Here is a 24,749-nt window from a genome sequence, read left to right as displayed (position 1 = left end):
AGAATATATATATAAATAGTCACAGAATAATCACAACAGTACACTCTGAACGATCAGTCCAAATTTTTGCTTATTTTACTTACACAAGCATTCAGTTGGAGAAATAATGAGATATTTCATTGCATACAAAATTAACATGAATACGATTACTGTATACGGTTTTGTATATAACCACACTTATTTGTTTTTCATTCAAAATTTAGGTACGGGCATGTTTGATATAACATGTAACTTGTTTTATATTTCATTCACATAATATGTAAACAGAATGCAGATACTACATACCTATAGTTAATCTTTACCACTTCACTTTCAAAACGAAGTACACACGAGCACGAGAAATGTACGACGACACGAACACACGACTGACGTACACGAACTCTGACGATTAGAACACTCGGATTCAGCGGACAGGTACAGAATTTATTCATAAAGGTGGAACTGTCTGCAAACATTTAGCCTCTTTAATTAGACACTTAATATAAAAAATAAATTAAGATTTTTTTTCTATATGGAATTTTTGTTCATTCGGGAATTTCAGAGGCAATGCGGTACTCGGGATTTGTCAGTTGAACACGGGACAGTCCCATTCAAATTAGGACATCTGGCATCCTGTGTGGGATGATCTGGTGCCATAGCCAGGGCTGTTTCCTGCCACACTGAACCAGACTAAGCAGTTTTGAGAAGGGTATGAACTGGTCCAATACACAGTGTTTTAAAAACCTCTTTTCTAAAGTGATGTGCCTTAACATCGTAATTATAAACCTATTTATAAGTAATTAATAACGGGAATCAATCTGTGCAGACCCACTTTATATCATCGGAACATCGGCCTTCCCTCCAACGGCCTACTTGTAAGTTTCGATTTCGATCTCTCGATTTTAAACGCGCCTCTGCTCTTACCTGATTGGTTGCAGTGCTGCCAGCGACAGCTCAATACCGGGCACCTTCCACGGCACGGGCATTTCTTCTCATTGTTTCACTCTGGACTTTTTTTTTTGTCGAGTCCACAGGTGAATCTCACAAGGAAAAAAAAAAAACGAAAGGAAACGGTGCACAGGTAATTATCCCATAAATTTAAAGCGCTTGTTCTGTTTGACGCTAAACAGATTGATGCGGCGTGTTTAATCTTTAGCAACACGATAGCCATAATTGTTAGAGATAAACTTTAAAAAGCTTCTTAAACTTCGTGTGATTTTATAATTCAGCTATGTTTATTGGCGTGCTTATTTGTTTTTATGGTTTTGCATCCTTTTACAACAGGTCATTAGGATGTATTAGGACAAATGCATTTTTAAGTACAGTATTTTTGAAACATTGAGTAGAACTTAGAAAAAGAAAAACGCAGTATTAGACGAAGAAGAGGAAAAAAACAGAACCTCTGAGAGATTAGGAAAAAACAAACTTCCCTTGGGGGCACAAAGAAAGTAAAAAAAAAGATCGGACAGCCTTTAAATGGGAAACCGTTCGAGTTTGAGGCGACAACATAACCAAAGTGAACGCAGCAACGGCCGTCCATTTCTGCACCTTCTTTTCAGAGGTGACACCAGGTCCGTTGATTCCGCAGGCGACATCATGGAAGTGTCTTTCTTGTACCTGCCAATGCTGGCATCTAGTTTATCAGAAAAATAAGAAAAGAAATGATACGGAATGCTACAATTGTATATGCACAATAAAGAAACCCACTGAATACATTTCCTAAACGCTGACATTTCATGCCATGATGTCAAATCTATTATTTTATCACACCAGGGACGCGGCCGGAGGGGATCAACCTTTCCCAAATTGCTAACGATTCAAATTATAAAACATCCATCCATCCATCCATTTTCCAACCCGCTGAATCCGAACACAGGGTCACGGGGGTCCGCTGGAGCCAATCCCAGCCAACACAGGGCACAAGGCAGGAACCAATCCTGGGCAGGGTGCCAACCCACCGCAGGACACACACAAACACACCAAGCACACACTAGGGCCAATTTAGAATCGCCAATCCACCTAACCTGCATGTCTTTGGATTGTGGGAGGAAACCGGAGTGCCCGGAGGAAACCCACGCAGACACGGGGAGAACATGCAAACTCCACGCAGGTAGGACCCGGGAAGCGAACCCAGGTCCCCAGGTCTCCCAACTGCGAGGCAGCAGCGCTACCCACTGCGCCACCGTGCCGCCCCATTATAAAACATAATTAACGCATATCGATTTATTAAAATCTACGAATTACATCAATTAAATAACGTAAATTAAGTCTGCTGTAAAACATATGTAACCGCCTTTAAACACAAGTAATGTGCCTTTAGTTACCGTTAGTTTTTTAAAATGAGGTGAAAGGAGCGAGGAAAAAGCAAACGTTGGCCGGATGGTCCCAGAATATAAAACTTCTAATCCCAAAATAAAGAAGAAATGGGGACGGTGGAGGCTTTCAATTCGACGTGTCGTACCAGCCATAGACATATATAGATAGACGCCGCATTCACTGTATTGCCCAGTCGACACGATACGTCAGCCCGTCCGGCATATTGCGAGTGGCAAAAGTGCCATTTAAACGAATACAGGTAGACGTGGAAACCGGGTTTTCTGATGAAAAAACAATAACGCTTAAAACAGTATTGTTTACATACAACAGATATTGGCGAATCGTTTAAATGCAATTATTTATATCCATTTATACACGAATAATGGTAATTATTAAATAATAATAATAATACCTCCCATATAAGTAACATTTCTCGGACTGCCTTCTTCCATCTCCGAAACATTTCTAGACTTCGTCCTGTTCTTACGCAACACAGTACTGAAGTACTGGTTAATGTCCGAGTCACCTCACGTATAGATTACTGTAATTCTATTCTATCTGGAATCCCACAAAAACTTATCCATCGCTTACAACTTCTTCAAAATTCTGCTGCCAGGATAATCCACTGAACATATTACATATTATTATTCTCTCTCAACTTCACTGGCTACAAAATACCGCTTTTAACATTTAAAGCTCTCCGCCGTCTTGCTCCCCCCTACCTCACTGATCTCCTAGCACTGGTTCTCAATCTGTGGGGTGGGCCCCCCTAGGGGGACGCGAAGTAAGAAAAAGGGGGGCGCGAAGATGTGAAAAAAAGAAAACAAGAATCAAAAATATGAAAAATACATCTATTGAAACCAAAACAAATTAACTTAAACTACATTCTGATACTAGAAAAATAAATATAGAGTTAGATAAAAGTCGATAAAAGTTAAATAGGTATAATAAAATATGCATCTATGATATATCATTAATTTAAAAAGAACAAATTGGTATTAGTGGGCTCCTTTCAAAAAAAACGTTAGAGGGGGCGCGATTAAAACTGTTATGAAAACTCGGGTCGCAAATACTTAAACGCTGTCCTACAGACTGATACTCCTCTCGCTCCCTCAGATCCTCATCTGCAGCTCAACTTTCTGTACCGCACATCAGACTCAGTGCTCTGGGAGCTCGAGCGTCTCTCATTGTGCTCCTCAACTCTGGAATTCTCTTCCCTCTCACATCTGTCAGCTCGATTCAATAACACATTTTAAAACTACCCTCAAAATTTATCTTTTCAAACTGGCATACCAATTGTGAATTTTGCACTGTTACTGCCAGTTATCTTTGTTTGTTTGCTAATTATTGCCTTTTGATTTATCATTCTCTTGTTTTAATTTTACAAATGTTGTTTAATTTTAGGGGCGGCACGGTGGCAGCGCTGCTGCCTCACAGTTAGGAGGCCTTGGTTCGCTTCCAGGGTCCTCCCTGCATGGAGTTTGTATGTTCTCCCCTTGTCTGCGTGGGTTTCCTCCGGGCACTCTGGTTTCCTCCCACAGTCCAAAGACATGCAGGTTAGATGGATTGGCGTTTCTAAATTGGACTTGGTGTGTGGGTGTGTTTGTGTGTGTCCTGCGGTGGGTTGGCACCCTGCCCGGGATTGGTTCCTTTGTTGGCTGGGATTGGCTCCAGCAGACCCCCGTGACCCTGTGTTTGGATTCAGCGGGTTGGAAAATGGATGGATGTTTAATTTTATTGTAAGGTGACCTTGAGTGCTAAGAAAGGCGCCTATTAAATAAAATGTATTATTATTATTATTATTATTATTATTATTATTATTATTATTATTATTATTGAGATGAAAACTTGACCAATGTCTGAAAGTCAAAATAGTAAGACTGCAACTGGCAGTCTGGTCTTTCTTTTAACATTGAAATGATACACTCAATGACAAAAATAAACAATTTTATTATATACAAATTGGCTTAATAATTTCTGAAAACATTTCACTCATTCCTCTCTCAATCTCTCTCTCGCTCACACACACACACAATGTGGTTACTTAAATATATACAGGATAGGATCTAAAATCCTTGAAACAGAACTGTCTTACATAGCTTTTTCCATGTGTTGCCACTCTGTAATTTGAGAATTCAGTCTGGCAATATGGTGCAGCTTTAGTTTGGGGAAGACAGACACAACTAAAGACATGAGCATACAATGATGGTTGTCAATTTCAAACTGTGTTTCCTCAACGTGCTCCTTGAGAAAAAACACATCATCTGAACCAATCTCAGCCCGAACAAACTAATTGATCAAAGATCCACTGACAGCTTGCCCTAATGTCGATTATCAGATAACACGCTCAGCTACTTTGACCATCTTGACTGGACCCTCGGAAGGAATCATCAAACCTCCTTTGTTTTTTAATGTGAGCGAGTGGTAGCTTTGATCATGTGATGCCGGTACAGCATCTGTTACCAAACTAGCACGGCACACATCACAGGACAGCTTTCTCAAAATCTAAAAAACCGTCAAAGGGCTACCTCCCACTGCTTCCTGAGGTAAATTTCTTTGGGAAACCTTCAAAGTTTGAGAAATGTTAACAGCTAACAACAATCTACATAGTTAGTGACTAAATACGTTTAGCCAAAACGTTGTTTGGAGGCTCACTTGAAGCACATAAATGCATAACTTTGTTAGCTTAGCCTGGCGTAGCTAAAGTTAAGATTGTAAAATGGGATTTTCTAATGGCCAAATATAACCAAAACAATTGTTCAGCCTTACCTATGAAATGTAATCCCCAGGGATCTGGTTTGGAGCGTACAGCGGTTTGTACAAGCCCAAGCAGCACATGCATGAGGCATCTTTATCCACTACTTCACTCCACAGCAGTGCCACTCGTAATATGGAGGTGACGTTGACATACAATGCTGCTGGTCATGTGGCGTCTAGTAATTCTATGTCTATGGTGCCAGCTGAGCTGTCACCTCGTGAGCCAGATCATTTGAGCCCATGCCCGGTCGGGACGCCCCTGCTGTGTATGTTCCGGGGGAGCAGCCATTTACAGCTCAATACCTCCCCTGGCACGCTTGGTGGCAGCCTCCCTGGCCGATGGTGAGTCCCCAACCTCCCGCAGGGCTCCATGGGAAATGGAGTCCTCCACAGCTTGGTTGGGGCCCAGGGTGGCCGCTAGGGGGGGCTGTCTGCTTCTAACAGCTCAGCTGGACGAATCTGCAGCCCCACCCGGCAGTGCATTTAGGACCAGGTGGTCAAGCACCTGGAACACTTCCGGGTGGGTTATAAAAAGGGCCAGCTACCACCACACGAGAGCCAGAGTCGGGAGGAGGAGGACTAAGCTAGAGGAGGAGTGGTGGTCAAGGAGAAGAGTGTTTTGGTGTGTTAAGTGCTTTGTGGGACTGTGTTGGGCCTGTGGGACACGGGGAAGGTGTGCCCCATGGCTGAAGAGAAAATAAAAGTCTGTTTGTTTTAGTATGTGCCTCTGTGTCAGTCTGTGCCGGGTCGGGCGCTATATAGTGCCTTTCACAAGTAGAGGAAGCAATTACCTGACCTCTGGGTTCTGGTGGGTTTCTAGCTCATGGGGTGGGCTGGTGAGGAGAGACAGGTTCTGGCAGTTTTTCCTTGGTGATGATCCTTCCACAGGTCCACCTATGGAAATCTTGTTACGACTTTTACTTCCTCTACAGTCGGGTTCAGTCATCTTGTAGGGCTCCACCTTTAGACACGAGCGAATACGGCAGCGGGAATCTGAGAACTTCACTTAACCATCCAATCGGGAGTAGCAACAGGAGATGTGTGCAAACGGCTGGGACCCGGTGTAAACGTATGACCAACACTTTCCAGGGATTCTTTGTTTGTGGGGAACAACCGCAAGCTTGGTTTACTCATGCCGCTTGGTGCCGGGTTGATGCACATCGATCCATTCAGTGCAGCGCACTTGCAGCCCCTGGAGAACTATTTGATAATAATGCCAAATATTCACTCAGCAGAGGTTTGTTATTATCCTCAATTCTGAATAACCAGGAATAACACTGCACTGATTTTAATACCTCTGACTCAGTATAACAATTTTCAATATTTCTAAGCAAAAAGGAAATTGAAAAAATAGTAACAGAAATAGATTCTAGGGGCATAAAAAATGCTATGGAGCAATAGACACTCAAAGAAGAATAACAAGGTGTTCTAAAAAATTCTTTAAAAAAAACTACTTACCATTACAGGAATGGCAGTGTGATGTAAGAATGGTTGCTTCTTAAGAAGGAAATTTGGGTCATTACATTAATCAAGCATTTCCTGTAATATTTTGTCATAGCCTGAATCTTTCTGTGGTAGGGCCATATTGCCTCTCTTAAATTCGGGATGCAAGCATAATTTCCATCCGAACCTGCCCGATGCTGTTTCTCTGCTACATGTGAAAATGTCCTCAAAAAACAGTATAAAACAGCATATATTATATGCCGTCTCCACACACTACTGAGGAGGAGTCAGGGATGCTGTTATTGTCGCGTATCTGCTGTCCAGTATTAACTGCCTTCTTTATGATATACTGGTTGAAAGTGAATGATGATCAGATCTGAATAGCTCAGGGCTACAATTTTGATGGGTTGTAATAAAGAAGAATCCTTTAATATAATGCAGATTCGTTCCATCCCATCAAGTGACCCTTCCATTTCAAGCAGCTGCAGTTCCCTGTGGTTCTTTTTCATCTATATATCTCTAGTCGAAGGGCCCCCTCATATTGCTTGCTCAGACAAGTCCCATCTTCAAAAAAACTGGTCTTGCTGGTGAGGGTTTCATCGGTTGCAGACCAAGCAGGACAGTCCCGACTTCCCTGTCCCAAGCTAGCGATTGCAGCTCTTGATGGGGAATTCCAAGGTGTTCCCAAGTCAGCCAAGAGAATCCCTGGCTCGGTCACAAGATCTCCATCCGGTGGGACATGACCAGAGCCACCTGGGGCCAGAGGGCATCTTTATAACATGCCCAAACCACCTCAACTGACTCCTCCACTATGAATGAGCATAGGTGATGAGCTGAGTGTGAAGTGTAGTTTGAACAGTAAACTGAGTGTTTCGTTCTTAAACTCAGCTCCCACTTTACCACCACAGACTGGTACAGTACCTGCAGAACCGCTGCTCCAATCCGCTTGTCGATTTCAAATTACCTTCTTCTATCACTCATGAACAAGATCCCAAGATACTTGAACCTCTCCACTAAGGGCAGTTGTTCCCTCCTCACCTGTTGAGAGCAATCCACTCTTTTCTGAGAGAGAACCATGACCTCAAACTTGGAGGTGCTGATCCTGAATTCTGTTGCTCCACACTCGTCAGTTAATCGCTTGAGTGTGTGATGAAGGTCACGGTCAAATGAGGCAAAGAGGAAAGATCATCTGGATAAAGCAAAGATACTACCGCCCAAATGGACACAGTCATGTCCTTGGCTACACCTTGATATCCTGTCCATGAAAGCCACAGACAGCCTTGATGGAGTTCAACACCCACAGTAGACACATTCAGCTTAACACCAAGTTAACACCTGTTACTGCATACTCCTGCAGGACCTCCCACAACATGATGAGGGATACATCCATCCATCCATTTTCCAACCCATTGAATCCAAACATAGGGATCTGCTGGAGCCAATCTCGGCCAGCACAGGGTGCAAGGCAGGAACCAATCCCGGGCAGGGCACCAACCCACCGCAGGACACACACACACCCACACACACTAGGGACAATTTAGGATCGCCAATACACCTAACCTGCATGTCTTTGGACTGTGGGACGAAACCGGAGCACGCAGAGGAAACCGTGGCAGACACGGGGAGAACTTGCAAACTCCACCCAGGGAGGACCCGGGAAGCAAACCCGGGTCTCCTTACTGCATGGCAGCAGCGCTACCACTGCGTCACCGTGCCGCCGCATGAGGGATACAGCCATATGCTTTTTCCAAAGTTACAAAATTGATGTAGATTGGGTTATCATACTTCCACACACCCTCCAGCAACTGCACCAGGGAGAAGTGCAGATCTATTGTTTCACGGCCAGGATGGAATCCACATTGCTCCTCTTCTGTCTTAGGATCAGTCACCAGAACCCTGGCATAGTCTACTTGCTCAGACAATACATTTAAACTTACAGAGATATTTTAAAAAGATTCCCTAGAAATGTGTTATTTTTGTCACTGTAGCATCATGATGAGTACATGCTGAAGCATCAAACTCTCTGAGTGGGTAGGGGTCTGCCTGTTGCCATTGGGTTTCCTGGTAATTGCGTTGTTCACATTATACCAAGAAGTGCCACTTTGCATTTTTTAAATTATTTTCAGCAGGATTTTCACATCTGGGAGTCTGCATGTTCTCCCCGTGTCTGCGTGGGTTTCCTCCCACAGTCCAAAGACATGTAGGTTAGATGGATTGGCGATTCTAAATTGGCCGTAGTGTGTGCTTGGTGTGTGGGTGTGTTTGTGTGTGTCCTGCAGTGGGTTGGCACCCTGCCCGGGATTGGTTCCTGCCTGGTGCCCTGTGTTGGCTGGGATTGGCTCCAGCAGAACCCCGTGACCCTGTGTTCGGATTCAGCGGGTTGGACAATGGATGGATGGATTTTTACATCTGGAGAAAGGCTCAGCCACTACCTAGAGCTCAGCATTGTTTTCTTCCAAGTATGATGGGAGTTTGTGCATAATGGCTGCTTTACAATTATTAAGGAGCCTGCCTCTAATCCAAACTGTTTTTTCATAATTGTGTTTTTCTTAGATTTTAATAGTGTGTGTTTTCCCTAAAATATTATTTTCAAAGTCACCTAAAATGTGCTAAAAGTTCCATCTGCTTCCCATGGTATTAATTGTGTCCCACACATCAATATTACATTTACTGAAAAATGTCATATAAATGTCAACGGTTTCAAAAGAAACAAAAACCTACTTCTTGCTGCGTTAAGTCTACTGTATCCTCTTTAGCCTTCCTTTTCATACTCACAAGAGGAGGGATGGGATGGAAATAGGCAGACTCACCTTCACATAAAAGGCCACACTGGAAAGCAATCATTGATGCTATGTAAATCATAGGACCACATTTTGAACAACTGAAATAATTTATGAGAATAAATGATTGTAACACTGCATTTTCATGCACTATTGTAGCCATCGGAAGGAGCAGGGTGCATTCATAAATTATTTAGAATGGGTTTTGGAATGCTAAGCTCTCTCAAAGTTCATCATTGCATAAAACAAGGGATGTAAAACTAAACGTCAAACACTGGAATGATGCTATGATAAATCATTATTATTATTATTTACTTAATGGGCTGATATCTTTATCCAAGACCAACTTAACAACACTTGACAACCTTGCAGGGTTGCATTTTTTTTTTGTTTTCTTCAGGTTAGAACACAGGCAGGTAAAGTGACTTGCTCAGGGTCACACTGTGTCTCAACCTCAGAGCCAATAGTAATCTGGTCCCTGCATGCACAGATTTCGACGCAGTAGTCTTGCCAAGCCCCATGTGCATCGCCGATGATCTGCAGGAGTGAAACAGAGTGCTAAAAGCAGCCGCACAGTGGGACTAGGTGCAACATTTGTCCTGCACAAGACCATGGAGGCTTATTAGGGCAGCCTCTATTCTCTATTATTTCTTGGTTAATTGAGATGGTCCAAGGGGCTTATGTCCAACCAAAAAAGAGCATTTAGACCTGAGACATGGCTTCTTTGATGGCACTGTCTTGCATGGCATCTCCAGGTGAGTTGCTCGATTCTCTGGACAGCTTGTACTGAGGGGTGAGTCACCTTCTGACTTAAAAGATGTGACTGATTAAATAGTGAGTTCAATTAGTTAACTCATCATATGCTTAAATTGTTTACAGGTATTAAAGCTGTAAAGAGCCCATAATCTATAGCCTACATTACAATCTACTCTATATATGTAAAATCCCAAGCCTAAAAGTGCAATGATTTTGTGCAACGATTTTATGTGACGTTTTAATGTCACGTTTTTTGTCACGCTTTAAATCGGTATCAATGTTTGGTATCAATCTTTTAAGAATTTATCAAACTTAAATGTGATGTTGTTAGATTTTCAGATTCTCATTCCGTTTTTAAATTATAAACAAAAAAATATCAAGAACTTGTTTCCCATTGTGTCATGATTTAAGAGGAGCGAGCATCTCCTTGGGGTGCGTTCAGCCCCCCTCTTCACAACACAAGCGGCAGAGATGCAAAGTGGCTGGCACGTAGCACAGGCCACGGGGGTTGGTGAGCGAAGCGAGCAGGGGGTAACCCCTTAGTTTTTATATATTATACTAGCAGAAGTACCAGGTGCTGCCTTATTTGTAGAATGGGTTAAGAAAAGAAAGCAAAGGTTTCTGGATTTTTTAAAGTGGTGACCCTGTTGTTATTGCTAGCTGTCCCATCTGTCATCCACACTGCCACACTATCAAGGTCTCTTCTCTCTTGAGTAGATAATATGTTCTTTTTGGGGTCCAATTGGATTGCAGAATTGTGGTAACTTCTTGCTGGGTTGTAACCATAAATGTTGTCATGTCTAACTTGTCCTTATAGTTCAAGGTGGACAGTTTGTAGTGCTAAAAAACAGGAGTTAAATGGCAACTCTTTGATTGTCCTTCATGTTCCATTCCACTTCCACTCTCAATCAAGCCTCACACAACACCCCTGCAAATGCGCAACATACTCCTTTTTATATTACAGTAGATTGAAACAGAATTGCCCAGCCAAGCCATGTTAAGCTCCGGTCATTTTGTTTTGTCACCCATCTGTGTCAGTAGGTTGCTTTCCAGGCTCAGCTGAGGTATGTAGTTCCACCCTGAAGCGAGAGGAGGCACAGACCATGTTAATTGCTACTGCTTTCACAGCTCTGAGAAGACACCTAATGACGGCCACTGACTCTCCCCCTTCTGGGCCAGGCCCTATAAAGACAGGCATCCCTGGATTGAGGCATCTCACTTTCAGCTGAGCCAAACTAGAGGATGGAGCTTCACGAGAAGCAAAGACACACTGAACCGAACAATGATGTTATTAAAGAGAAGGCTGTTGCCTGTACGTTCAGTTTTGTAGCCATTGTGCATTTGTTCTCTTTTCTGCTGAAAGAATTAAATAGGACAATCTGGTTGGTGTCCCAACATTTCTTCTTCCAACCTGGGTTTCACTACTGTTCAACCACAGTCTGGTAGTCTGACTTCAGTCTGTTTGGATGTTTCATTTGCCCTGAGCCAGCAGGTGACACTGGTGTAAAAGGGGATAAAACAGGATAAAAAACAAAACATTGGGGCTCCCAACAGTCAAATTCATATGGTTTCAAAGTAGCAAATCTTGTCCGTATGGTCCTAGAGAGAAACTATGCAAAATGTGTCCCAGAGTGGTCAAAAGGTGAAGGATTGTATAAGGAACAAACAGGCAGACATTCCATCCATCCATCCATTATCCAACCCGCTATATTCTAACTACAGGGTCACGGGGATCTGCTGGAGCCAATCCCAGCCAGCATAGGGCGCAAGGCAGGAAACAAACCCCGGGTACAGCACCAGCCCACCGCAGGGTGCGCACACACACACACACACACACCCACACACACCAAGCACACACTAGGGAAAATTTAGAATACACCTAACCTGCATGTTTTTAGACTGTGAGAGGAAACCAGAGCACCCGGAGGAAACCTATGCAGACACGGAGAGAACATGCAAACTCCACGCAGGGAGGAAGGACAGCCATCTTAGCTGGGACGGGATTGATTTCTTGCCCAGCCAGGAGGCAATTATAAAAAGATGGCGGGAGTGGAGACTTAAACTGGCCAAAACACCTAACAATAATCATCCTAACTGGGACTGAAGAATAATGGATGGTGTGAGAGAATAATTTGGAGGTAACAATAGTTAAACATTTGGGTTTGTAGTACACAATGAAATATGTAAGCATTTGTTTTAGACATATCATAAAGAGACTGTTGAAATGGTTGAACAAACAATCAGAATGTTCCAGGGGGATGGTTTAAGAAACTGGCTCATGTAATGTTCTTTCATGCACCTAGTAAGACTTACTAGTTGTCATGTGTACAGTTTTCATAACAGAATAAGGACGGAATCAAGAGATATTGTATAACAAGGATATAATGCGGAAAACTTTCATTTTAGGCTGGTTGTGCTCTATCTAAAGCACCTCATGTCTTTTAACCAATCAGAGTATGATATGTAAGCATTAATACAGCACTGATATGCAAATTCAGTTGTCTATAAATATAGCCCTCTACTTGTATTTTTTAATCATTCTGATCATGCTGTAACAGACTGCTGTGATGGATGCTCCCTCTTCAGCATGGTGCTGCAAGGGTAAATAAATGACACAGATAGGCAAGCTTTTCTCCAGCCTGATTACTGACTCAAAAGGGTGTATCAGACTTGACCTGGTAGATAAGTTTCTTTCTTTAATATGTTTGATTTGTACCACAAAGGACTGGGCGAACATGGGTGCCAGGAGCAGTTCATTCCCTGACATGGCAGGTGGCAGTGCTCCTCAGGGCTGAACCCAGTTAGAATATCTGCAGGGTGGCATGGTAATTGGAGTCTGGAAACATAGCCCTATCGGGGTCCTAGGGTCATGCTGGGGAAGGACTGCTCTGGCTTCCAAACAGCATAAAAGTGCTTCAGCTGACCTTTGCCTTGACACCCGTAGCAGTCCCGGGTCCAGTTCAACAGAGAACACTCACTTGGAGGGAGGAAATTGATTGTTTGTTATATTTGGGTGGTAATTTTGTCTAGTGATTTATTAGAACAGGGTGAAAGTAAATAAATGCCCTTTATTTGAACCTGGAATTGTGTTGGGTGATATTGTGTTTGTGGTTTGGGGCTGAGTCGCACCCTCTTGTGGTTACAATACAGATTGCAACATCAACCTAATATTATAATTATTATTATTATTGTTTACATTGCCCAAATTGGAGTGTCAGTATGTTTTTTGTGATGTAGTTAGGGTGACCTCTGTCTCTGTGTAACGGTATTGCAGGCAAAAGTCCAAATAAAGAACTATATTAAAAATAATGAATGGGTTGGTTCACTCATTAATTTACTAACAATATTAAGTACTTTAGTTCCAAAAGGCTTTTGGGAAACACTTGCTAATTAACAAATGATCTTAAATATGAGGTAGCAAAATACTTAGCATTACAAAGCTTTCAAGAAATGCAACCCTGATTATTAGTTTGTTCCCTCAAGTGCTAGTGTTTCGCCAGGTCTCCTCTTTAATTGTTCACATTTCAGACATTTTTTAATGCAAGCGGCCATCTTATATATAGCAACTTCCATGATGTTACCAGTCACATGGCTTACACATCACATATAGAGCAACCACACAGCATCATAAACACAAAGCACACAAAAAAGGACACACCTTTGAAATTCAGAAGTACAAAATGGCTGTACCTATGTAAAATAAATGAAAAAAACTGGTGAAGTTGCAATGACATCAATGAAATCGATTAGTGATAAGTGAATCAATGAGTGTGAAATTGAAGACTAGGAGATCCTGGCCTGATCACAGATGGTGGTGTCTCTGACGCCGAGTGAGCCATGCATGGCGGAGCCAGCACTGTGACTGTGCAGGCAGGATGTGCACAAGGGCTGACACCACGTGGAGCTGCATGGACAGCAGCAGAGGAACAATATTCCTTGCGTTGCACTCCAAAATTAAACTTACCCCCACCCCCATCAAAAAATAATTGTAATGAGTTTTGTTTATTGAAATTGTGAAATCACATGCAAAATAAGTTTTTGGGGAAATTTTGCAAAATTGTATCCAAAATTAAACTAAATCCATCCATCCATTTTCCAACCCGCTGAATCCGTACACAGGGTCACAGGGGTCTGCTGGAGCCAATCCCAACCAACACAGGACACAAGGCAGGAACCAATCCCGGACCCACCGCAGGACACACACAAACACACCAAGCACACACTAGGGCCAATTTAGAATCACCAGTCCACCGAACCTGCATGTCTTTGGACTGTGGGAGAAAACCGGAGCTCCCAGAGGAAACCCACGCAGACACGGGGAGAACATGCAAACTCCACACAAGGAGGACCCGGGAAGCGAACCCAGGTCTCCTAACTGCGAGGCAGCAGTGCTATCACTGCGCCACCGTGCCGCCAAAATTAACTAAATATTTTTCTTAACTAAAACTACAATTTCGTAACATGTTAAAATTAAAAAGATAAACATTCTAAATAAATAACACACAGTCCTGAAAACTAGTATTGATCGGCATGTTTTTCCACCCGAAAGGCTCAGGTAAACCTGTTGTGATGGATGGCCGGCTAAATATTCCGGCCCATACCTCCAGGCCGCCAGGTGGAGCTCTCCCAACAGCATGGAGGTTCACCAAATTCCAGCAGGGCCTTATGGACCTTGTAGTTTGTATGCGCAGCCCTGCTGGATACCATGGGGGCCACCGGGAGCCGCTGTAGGGAGGCTTTCAGACTGCTATGTGCCCTATAACCTGGAAGTACGTCCTGGTCACATGAACAGGAGAAACGATGTGCTTCCAGGTTGAAGAAAAGGACTTTTACTTTGATCCGGAAGTAATGAGGACTTGTGGATTGTTGGACAGGATCCACTTCCGGGTCAGGGGGTATAAAAGGACTGTGGGAAAGCCCAGACACTGAGCTGAGCTGGGAGGAAGGGTGGCGAAATGTCTGGGAGAGGAGGAGTGGTTATTGTGCTTGATTATTGATTATTGATATTTGTATGTGTAGTGTGGAGTGGAGGGTGCTTAGTGCACACTATTATTATAAAAATAAAAAGTCTTGGACTTTTACCTGGTGTTTGGCGTGGTACCTGAGGGTTCAAGGGAGCACTAGCAGCCCCAACTGTTACACTGTCAATAACATTCCAAAGCAAGAGGGGGCACTGTCACTAACCTATTTTCTGTGTTCACCACAGCTCAGACCAAGGAAATGATGCCTTGCCCAGCCCCCTGACACACCTTCCAAACCCCCCCCCCTTCTGGACTCAGACCTGCTGTATTTACCCAGACAACCTACAGACAGAGCTCTCAATAGCGTTTTTTTTGCTGTAATAAGTGTTTCTTTTGCTTATTTATCTGTTATTGAGACAGATTCTTAAACAGGACTACCCCAAACACATGCACCCTAGTCCCGCAATTATTTCACACAGTTTATATTCAAAGTGGACTTGTGATCTTGTTTGCCTAATATTCACTATGTGGTCAGCTTAGAAAAACTTTTTTTCCCTAGCATCCCATGTTGCTTTGCAAGGCCAGCATTGACAACACAGAGATGTAGCAGTCAGTGTTGTCTGGCGCAGCCCCAAATAATATATAACACTGATCCTAGTAGTGGGATAAAAACTTACCAGAAAACCTGCAAATCCATTTAAACACAATATGCACGCAGAAGAAAAATGGAAATGTGTCATTGTTTTCGTGTCTTTGTATGAACTTGTAGGTGACTTGTTATACATGAGCCTACTTCTTTAATAGCATTACGCAGAGTGCTGTGCAGCTGATGCAAACAGGAAGGAGTGAAGAATCCACATGCTTTAGTGTTGCGCTTATGTGCAAGTAGTGGCAGCGAGCGAGCAAAAGTGTCAGGCAAAAAGAAAAAAATAAATAAACTGTACATTTCAGTTCAAGGAAGGTGAGAACTTGAATTGAATCTTGCGGTGGGTGGGTGGTGGGCATACTTTACTGAATTCATGCTTCCTGCCTGCCGCTGTCCCACATTTAATTCTATTAACTTTATCACAGGAAAGCACAATGGCGCAGCTCAGGTCACATATTTGGCCACAGTAATCACTCCAGCATAGCTGGCAGAGACTTCAGAGCCCCTCAGAGACACCTAAAAGATCACTGCACCATTAGTATCCACACAAAACTAGTGTAGTTTCTCTTTCCACGTTGAGTTAAATGTATTTTGCCAACTTCACAACAGTTTTTGCGATTTCATTGAACACAAAGCAAAGCAAATTCAGGTAGGTTCGCTCATCACTACTGATCAAAATCAATTAATACATGGAAAAAAACGGATTGCTCAGAGCAAACACATGAAGTCATTACACGGACATTAAATTGATCCCAGCTCCCAATATTGTAAGGCAGAAGTTCTTTCCACTGTGCTGTCATCCTTATATACATACCCTGCTTACTGATGATATTTCAGTTCTATGTACAGAAAAAGAATCTTGTAGCCTGATCAACCTGTTTCTTGTATTCCCAGGGACATCTGTCAATGATGGACACAGCAGGAACGTTACAGGACCAGGGGAAAAAAATCACAAGCTACCAGGATGATGATGAGGAGGAAGAATGTGAAGAATTTGAAGGTATTCTGAACAGCAGCCTAATGCTTTATAAAGAACTTCATGACAAATTATACAAGTACCAAAAGGAGGGCTTAGCTTTCCTTTACTCTCTGCACAAAAATAGAAAAGGTGGCATCTTGGCTGATGATATGGGCCTAGGAAAGACAGTTCAAATCCTCACTTTTCTATCAGGAATGTTTGATATGGACTTGATAAAAACTGTATTACTCGTGGTACCTGTTAGCCTCATCAGTAACTGGATGGAAGAGGTGAGAAAATGGACTCCGGGAATGCATGTGAAAGTGTTTCATACCAGCAGCCGATCTCTAGAGGAAAGTTTAAAGACAATCCAGGAGAAAGGAGATGTTCTAATTACAACCTACCAAATGCTGGTGAACAGACTAGAGATGCTGTCACACCACAGAAGCAAAGACTTCATATGGGATATTGTCATATTCGATGAAGCCCATAAGCTCAAAAAGCCTTCTAACAAAACTACCAAAGCTGCGTCTGTCATTCCCTCGAAGACACGCATCCTTCTCACTGGGACCCCCGTGCAAAACAACCTGCAAGAGATGTGGGCTCTGTTCAGTGTAGCGTGCCAAGGAGCCATCCTTGGCAGTTACAAGTCTTTTAAAAAATTGTATGAAACTCCAATCACAAGAGGGAGAATGAAAGATGCCAGCATAAGTGAGAAAGCCCTTGGTTTCAAGATTTCAGAAAATTTAATGGAAATTATCAAGCCATATTACCTGCGGAGAACAAAACTAGATGTCGGAAAGGAGTGCCATGACTCCCAAAATAAAGAGAACTGCCCACCCAACTCACTTCCTCATCTTCCTGAGAAGAGCGATTTGGTTGTGTGGCTTTACCTCAGCCCCTTACAAGAGCGCATCTATAGAGACATTCTTTCTTCAGAGAAGATCAAAAACATTCTCTTGTCATCTGCTTGTCCTCTAACAGAGCTGACCATGCTAAAGAGCCTCTGCGATCATCCAAGGTTACTTTCTGTTAATGGCAGCCTTGCATTGAATGACTCATATAATAGTCTTATTCAAGAGTCTAGAAAACTAGCCTTTTTGGTAGCCTTGCTGGAGAAACTCTGCAGTGATGGCCATCGCACACTTGTGTTTTGCCGCTCCTGCAAAATGCTTAATATTATTGAAAAAGTTTTAACGGCAAAGAAATTTCATTTTTTACGTATAGATGGGACAGTCAAACAGATAGAGCTGCGCAACAGGCGGGTATCAATGTTTCAGACCAAAAGTGATTACTCCATCATGCTTCTGACAACTCAAGTGGGTGGTGTTGGATTAAACCTAACTGCAGCAAACCGAGTTGTCATCTTCGAACCATCCTGGAATCCAGCAACTGATGCTCAGGCTATAGACAGAGTATACAGGATTGGGCAGGAAAAAAATGTCATTGTCTACCGGCTAATAACCTGCGGGACAGTGGAAGAAAAAGTGTTCCGGCGCCAAGTGTTCAAGAATTCCCTGATAAGGCAGGTAACTGGCGATGAGATGGATCCTTTCAGACATTTCACCCATGAGCAGCTGAAGGATGTTTTCACACTTGGCAACACTCGGCTGTCTTTAACACAGATTCAGCTACAGTCCATGTCAATCACTCAGTCAACCAGGAATGCTGAGCTGGAAGAGCACACTGCTTTTCTTCAGTCCCTGGATATCTTTGGAATATCCCATACTAACCTTGTGTTCTCAATGACACAGGAAGGCAACTGGGATTCAGAAGATGGTGAAAAGATTTCACTTAAAGTGCAGAAGGCACAGAAAACCTTAGAAAGTGAATCCCTGCAACAAGAGTGTGGGGTCGGAAGACTTTCCCTGGAAAGAGGAGTGGGCAGAAATCACCAAGTAAGTTCCACCAAAGAAATGAAAAGGCCAACATCTTCTTCTTGTGGTCTTCATTATTTAGCTGTGACAAAAGGAAACTCAGATGGTGACAGGAACTTCAACCATGGAATGGACGAAGAATTGGATCCTGAAAATGGTGATGGTGCTTCATGTAGTTGTTCCAGCCTAACGGTGTCAGAACCCCTAAACACTTCACCGTATCTTTATTATGATGGTACAATTGAGGAACACTCAGAAATTAACCTTCAAAATCAACTACACCCTCGGCCCAAAAACACACCAGAACCAACCAACTCAACTGATCACTTTTTTAAGATGATTGGAGGAAGGTCAGAGAGCAATATGAAGATTAATAGTGTAATGGTGGAAGAGCCATGTGTTAATAGTACACCACACAGTTTCCACGGGACCCCATCAACAGAGACTCTAAGTAGGTCATCTGATCTTCACATGATTGAAATGACAGGAGAAAGTTCAGCTAGAAAGAAGAGCTCCAGTGCAAAAGCAGAAGAATTGAATTTTAAATGTGCTAATAATGAATCACACAGCTTCTTCAGTGTTGCATCAGAAAAGACTTCAAGCAGATCCTCTGATCCTCATATTGTTGATGTGATAAGAGAACGCTACGAGAATGATGTTAAGATCAGTAGCGAAATGGTGGAAGAATCATCTCTTAAATCACACAGTGTAATAAGTAAATGTAGAGTCAATACCACATTCACAGAGCCTCCAAACAGCTCACCCAATCTTCACTTTTTTCATGTGATAGAAAGCTCAAAACGTGACACAAAGATTGGAAGAGGAACAGACAATTCTCATCTGGAAAATGTTGATAGAACACCTTGCACTTGGTTTGACTCATCAACAAACATTCTAAGAAATTCAGCAGGTCTTCCTTACATTGGAGAAATAGAAGGTAACTCAGAGAACATAAGCAGTGTATTGGAAGAAAAATCACATATTCAAAATGTAGACAGTAAACCATGCAGTTGTTTTGAAGGCACATTAACAGAGGTTCTAAGCAGCTCGTCTGTTCTTCATTATGCTGGCACCAAAAAACAAAACTCAGGAGATAAAAAGATTAGGAGTATAAGACCAGAAAAATCATTTCTACAAATTGTTGATAGCACACCACACAACAGGTCAGAAACCACATCCACAGAGACTCAAAGTAATTTACCTAATCTTCATTCTTTTCAAAAGAAGGGAGGAAATTCAGAGAATGAAATGAAAATTAGCAATGTAACAATGGAAGAATCAGACCTCCAAAATATTATTGCAGTACACCAACTGAACTGTTTTGATACCGCATCAGCTGAGCCTTTGGGCAAATCACTTCATCCTTTTCTTGTTGATGTGATACAAGGAAGTGCACAAAGCAATCAGAAGATGACCGATATAACACCAGATAATTCTTGTCTTCAAAATGTTGATAGTACAATAGACAGCAGGTTGAATGGTGTATCAACAGAGCTTCCATCTGGTCTTCACTATGATGGTGTGATAGGAAGAAAGAGTGAAATGAAGAGTAGAAATGCAACAGGAGAAAGATCACATCCTCTTTGTGTTGACAGTATGCCACACAATTGGTTCAAAACCACATTGGCAGAGACTCCAAGTAGGTCACCAAGTCTTCATTTAGTTGCTACAATAGGTGATTGCTCAGAGAGTGAGAACCTCTGCAGTGTAACAGGAGAAAAAGCGAACCTTCAAAATGTTGTTATTTCTCCGGACATCTGCTTCAATTCTTCAGCAGCAGAGATTTTGAGTGGCTCATCTGATCTTCACTTGGTTGATATGGAAAGAGAAACCTCAGAGAGTGCAAGGAAGATCAGCATTTTACCACTGAAAGAATCAGATCCTCAAAATATCAGCAGTATGCAACAAAGTGAGTTCAACACAGTATCAAGCAATGTTCTTGCCGGAACAACTTCCTGCTGTCAATCAGGTGGACCCGCCTTTGACAATATCCTCTCGTTGTTCAATAAACTCATCATTGAGAATACTGAAACATCTGTTCCAACAACTACACAAAATCAACAACAGAATTTTGGCTCGAGTGGTACGCAGGATGATGAAAACAGTATAATTAGCCCAACATTTTGTAATGATTCTTTTTCTCTGGAGAACAACCAATTGTCCCATCAACTATTTCCAGACTATCAAGACTTTTCTGTAGTATTGACCTCAACCCCTAGGCCTAAAGTTGCTTGTGGTACAAGAGAAAGTGAGGTGTTCCCAAAAGGTCATTTTTTGTTAGAAGATTTCACTGCCATTGGTGACAGCACTCGAGGATGCAGTATTGATTTGTCTTGTGATAGAGGTCTTCAGAAAGTGTCTGGGGATAAGCTGGCTTTATTGGATTATTCTGCAGCTTCTAAATGCATGTCTAAGTTAGCTGACAAAATGTTCCCCTACAATACGGGTTCTCCAAAATTTTCTGATTCTGAAATTCAACAGAAACAAGAAAGACATTTCTGGGATAACGGTGAAAATGACAATGAAAAAAGGAACAAAACTCCACTCGGTTTTAAGCATCATGATTCTCTTTTCAGGTCACAACCCAGTTGTTCTGATCTGAAGTGGGAATCCAATGTGGAGAGTCCAGCTTCCTCCTCAAGAAATTTTACAAAGTCCAAAAGCGATTTTGAGGAAGGTTTTAACTCTGATGTTCCATGTAGCTTTCACTTGATTCTGAATGAAACTCAACCAGCAGGCAGACAAACAGAAAATGTTTTGCAATTGGACACCTTCCACAATTTTCTGGCAAGTGCTCAAGGTGTGCACGAAGAAGGTGTTTCAGATATAGAAGACATTTCAATGCAACATAAGTCCAAGTTACGTCTACCTTTGCAGCACATCGTCTCAGTTAACTCCTTTGAAGAAAAACAGCAACAACCAAAGAAAGAGAAAGAAAGGTCTTTTTATTTGAAGTCAGAAGTTGACACTACAGGTACAGAAATTCCAACATCTGCTTTGTGCAAACATTATGAAACTGACTCATCTCTGGATAAGATCTCCGAAGGTCCTTGCGAGCAAGAGGGTGCTCCCTTATTTAATAGCACTAGGACATTAGCCAAAAATCAGTTTAATTTACAGAGCAATCATGAAAGCAAGTTAGGCATTCCCAAACGATGTCTAATCATGTGAGGCACTATGCTCTCTCTGCTCTATTGTCTTTTTGGGTATGGAGACTGATATTAAAAATATGACGTTATCAGAGCATTATTTTTTTAAACTATTGTTCAATTAATAAAGATTTAAGAAATTTGAGCCAAAGGACTTTTAAATACAGATTATAGACTGACCTGTTTTAATACTTTATATTGATTCAATGGCAGGGCAAAGTGTTCAGCTTCATGGGGCTACTGCATGGAATTTTAATAGAATACATTGGGATTTTTTTTCCAATGGATCAACACAAAACAATGCAATCAAAGGGAAACCAATTTTCTGCAGAACTTTGTAAATTAGTAATTTGTGTTTATAAAAGGCTAAAATCTGTCCATCTATCACGTGATTACTCACAAACTATTGGGGATGGAATCTTGATCTTGATCTTAATCAGAAGCTTGTGACCTGACATGTTATGAAAATTTGGAAAAAAGTTGGGCAATAAAATGCAAATTTAGAACCAGAGGTTTCACTAGTAAATTAAAAACACAAAACAATTTATTTCTCCATGTTTATGAAACTCTTGGTACTAGCAGATTCTAGATAACGCATTAAGAGTGCTGTGAAAAAAATATTTGCAACCTCAGCGTTTTCTGTTATTACAGAGTTTTAATACTGACCTCCTGAGTCCCAGTATTATGATAAGGTTTACATTTTGGGGTTACTATCAATCTAAACCTTGCACACTCCTTTAGATTACTAAATCCCTCAGCTAAAGAATTCTTTTTCTTTTCCCTCGTTTTAAGTCTTTCTCCAGAATAGATTATATCTTATTTTCAAAATCTCTTGCTCCTTAGACAATGAATGTTTCTCTGTCTTTGTCTTCCTTGTTCGACCACCGGTGCATAAATCTTCAGCTTTCACTCCCTCTTCTGACCTCAAAGCCCCCTCGCTGGTGCTTTAATACTTCTCTACTACAAAATATAGATTTTTTTTAACAAACCTTAAGGGGTTTATAGTGTTGGACAAAGACTCTGTTCAGGATCCAACTTAGATTTGGCTGGGTATTAGTTCTGCATCCAATATAGCCTGTATGGCATGCAGGAATATTATCATTTTGGAAAATCGTTTGAATACTCTGGAAAATGCTCATCTGCGTATTTCTGATCCAGCATGGCAGCTAAAAATGACACAAATCAGAACCAAGTTAACCGACCTCCTTAAGAGACAGATGCTGAGTTTAAAATTCTTTTCACATGCACCTGTTACTGTCTCTCTGGTGCTAAACCGAGCAAGTTGTTTGCGCTTAGATTATGCAGATGTGACTCATTAGCCCCTATTTCTCAAGTTAAGTCATAATCTGGTTATATCACTAACAACCTCTTGGAAATTAATAAGACTTTCCTTAACTTTCATCCTAGAACTTTTCACTTCCGATGAACACCCGTCAGCAGAGGCAATGAATGGTGTTTTCAAATCTATTGATTTGCCAAAACTCACACAAACTGATGCAGCCCATCTGACATCCCCGGTCCCAATTCAAGAAATCAAACCCGCTTTAAAATCTTTTGCAAAAAGCAAAAGTCCGGATCCTGATAATATACAGCCAGAAGTACTGTATATTCTACATTTTGGCCATAAGTATCAAGCTCGCTTTTTCAAAGGATTAATGTGTCTTACTCCTCATCTAACCTACACTCCAATATAAATTCCTCCATTATATCACTCCTCCACAAACAGGGTAAACACACTGAGCTCCAGCTACCACCATTGTCACTCAACTTAGTCTTTAAACCATTAGACAAGGTTTGGGCTCTCTGGCTCAAAAATCTGTGATTCCAAAACTGATTCACTTCATCCAGAAAGGCTTTGAGGTGTCTCGTGATGCAGCTGACAGCATGCGCCGACTTCTGCACATTTTAAGCGCAGCACCTTAGCTCTCAGCCCAGGCAGCACCTTTCACAGGATGGACTGGATGTTTTTGTGGAGATGGGGTTTAATACTTTATCAACATGATTAAATCATTATAGGCTAGTCTTACGGCTGCTGTTTTAACAAACTCAGATCTGTCGTGCTCCTTTCCTGTGTTCAGGGGTGCTAGACAGGGCTGTCCTTTATCACCGCTGCTTTTCACTATCTCGTTCGAGCCTCTAGCTGTCACCCTGTGTGCATCACACACTTTCACACCTATTCTGGCTCATAACACAGTCCACAAGGTATCTTTATATGCTGACGACATCCTTCTGTTCCTAGGAAACACCCCTTCTGACATTCCTCATATATTAACATTATTTCGTACAAATGAATCCATATTAGTCTACAAAATCAATTGGAGGAAACCTGTGCTGCTCCCTATAAAGCAAACAAGCCTGTCAATCTCTTCCCTTTTCTTCCTTCATTCCAGGTGTTACCTCTTCTAAATATTTGGGAAACACCATTACTCCTTTCATTACTGATATTATACAGGCAAACTGCCACACAGTGCACTCCTGGAATAACCTCTCTCTCTCTCTTCAGACTTGTTTGGCAATCATTAAAATAAATATTGTCCCCTGTTTAAACTTTGTCAGCTCAATGCTACCTCTCCCTCCACCTTCCTCCTTCTGTATCCAGGTCAGATCAGCTGTCAGCTCCCTTTTATGGTGCGTTAAAAGACCTGCTATCAAACTCTCCTTTGTGCTTCGAGCCAGGATTGGCGAAGGTATCTCCCTTCCGGATTTAGAAATATATAATTGAGCATATGTTCTTTGCCCGTTATCCCTATGGCTGAACCCCCTACTCTCTACACACCTACCATTTATCAGACTCAAAACAAAAAAGGGAGTAGATGAATATATTCCTTTTGTAAATTATGTTCTGCATGTTTGGCACAAAGTAGAAAAATACCTTGACTCCACACCGCACTGGCACTCTTCACATCATTGTTTCAGAATGGGTTTCTCAACATTGGTGGGCGACCCATCTTTTTCCAACTTTGCGCTTCACGTGGTATCAGCACACTCAACAGTTTGTTTGATGGAACAAGGCTTGTCTCTTTCCAGTCTCTGAAAAACAAATATTCTATTCCTCCTTGCTCCTTTTTTCTGTTTATAGGTATCTTCCTCAGAACGTGTGGAGTACGTTTTTCTGCCTCCATTCCTA

General features: G+C 41.9%; 1 protein-coding gene across 1 annotated transcript; it reads left to right on the top strand.

Moving 5' to 3' along the window:
• The first annotated feature begins 861 nt into the window (after positions 1-861).
• On the top strand, positions 862-21,711 carry LOC114667071 (uncharacterized). The gene is made up of 2 exons (XM_028822200.2): positions 862-1,060; positions 16,533-21,711. Exon 2 carries the CDS (start codon positions 16,545-16,547, stop codon positions 21,642-21,644), a length of 5,100 nt encoding a protein of 1,699 aa, XP_028678033.2. The 5' UTR covers positions 862-1,060; positions 16,533-16,544; the 3' UTR covers positions 21,645-21,711.
• The last annotated feature ends 3,038 nt before the right edge of the window (positions 21,712-24,749 follow it).

Source organism: Erpetoichthys calabaricus, chromosome 16 (assembly GCF_900747795.2).
Source record: "Erpetoichthys calabaricus chromosome 16, fErpCal1.3, whole genome shotgun sequence".
NCBI lineage: Eukaryota > Metazoa > Chordata > Cladistia > Polypteriformes > Polypteridae > Erpetoichthys > Erpetoichthys calabaricus.
Note: the sequence above shows the minus strand (reverse complement) of the source record. Positions and strands in the feature narration are given on the sequence as shown.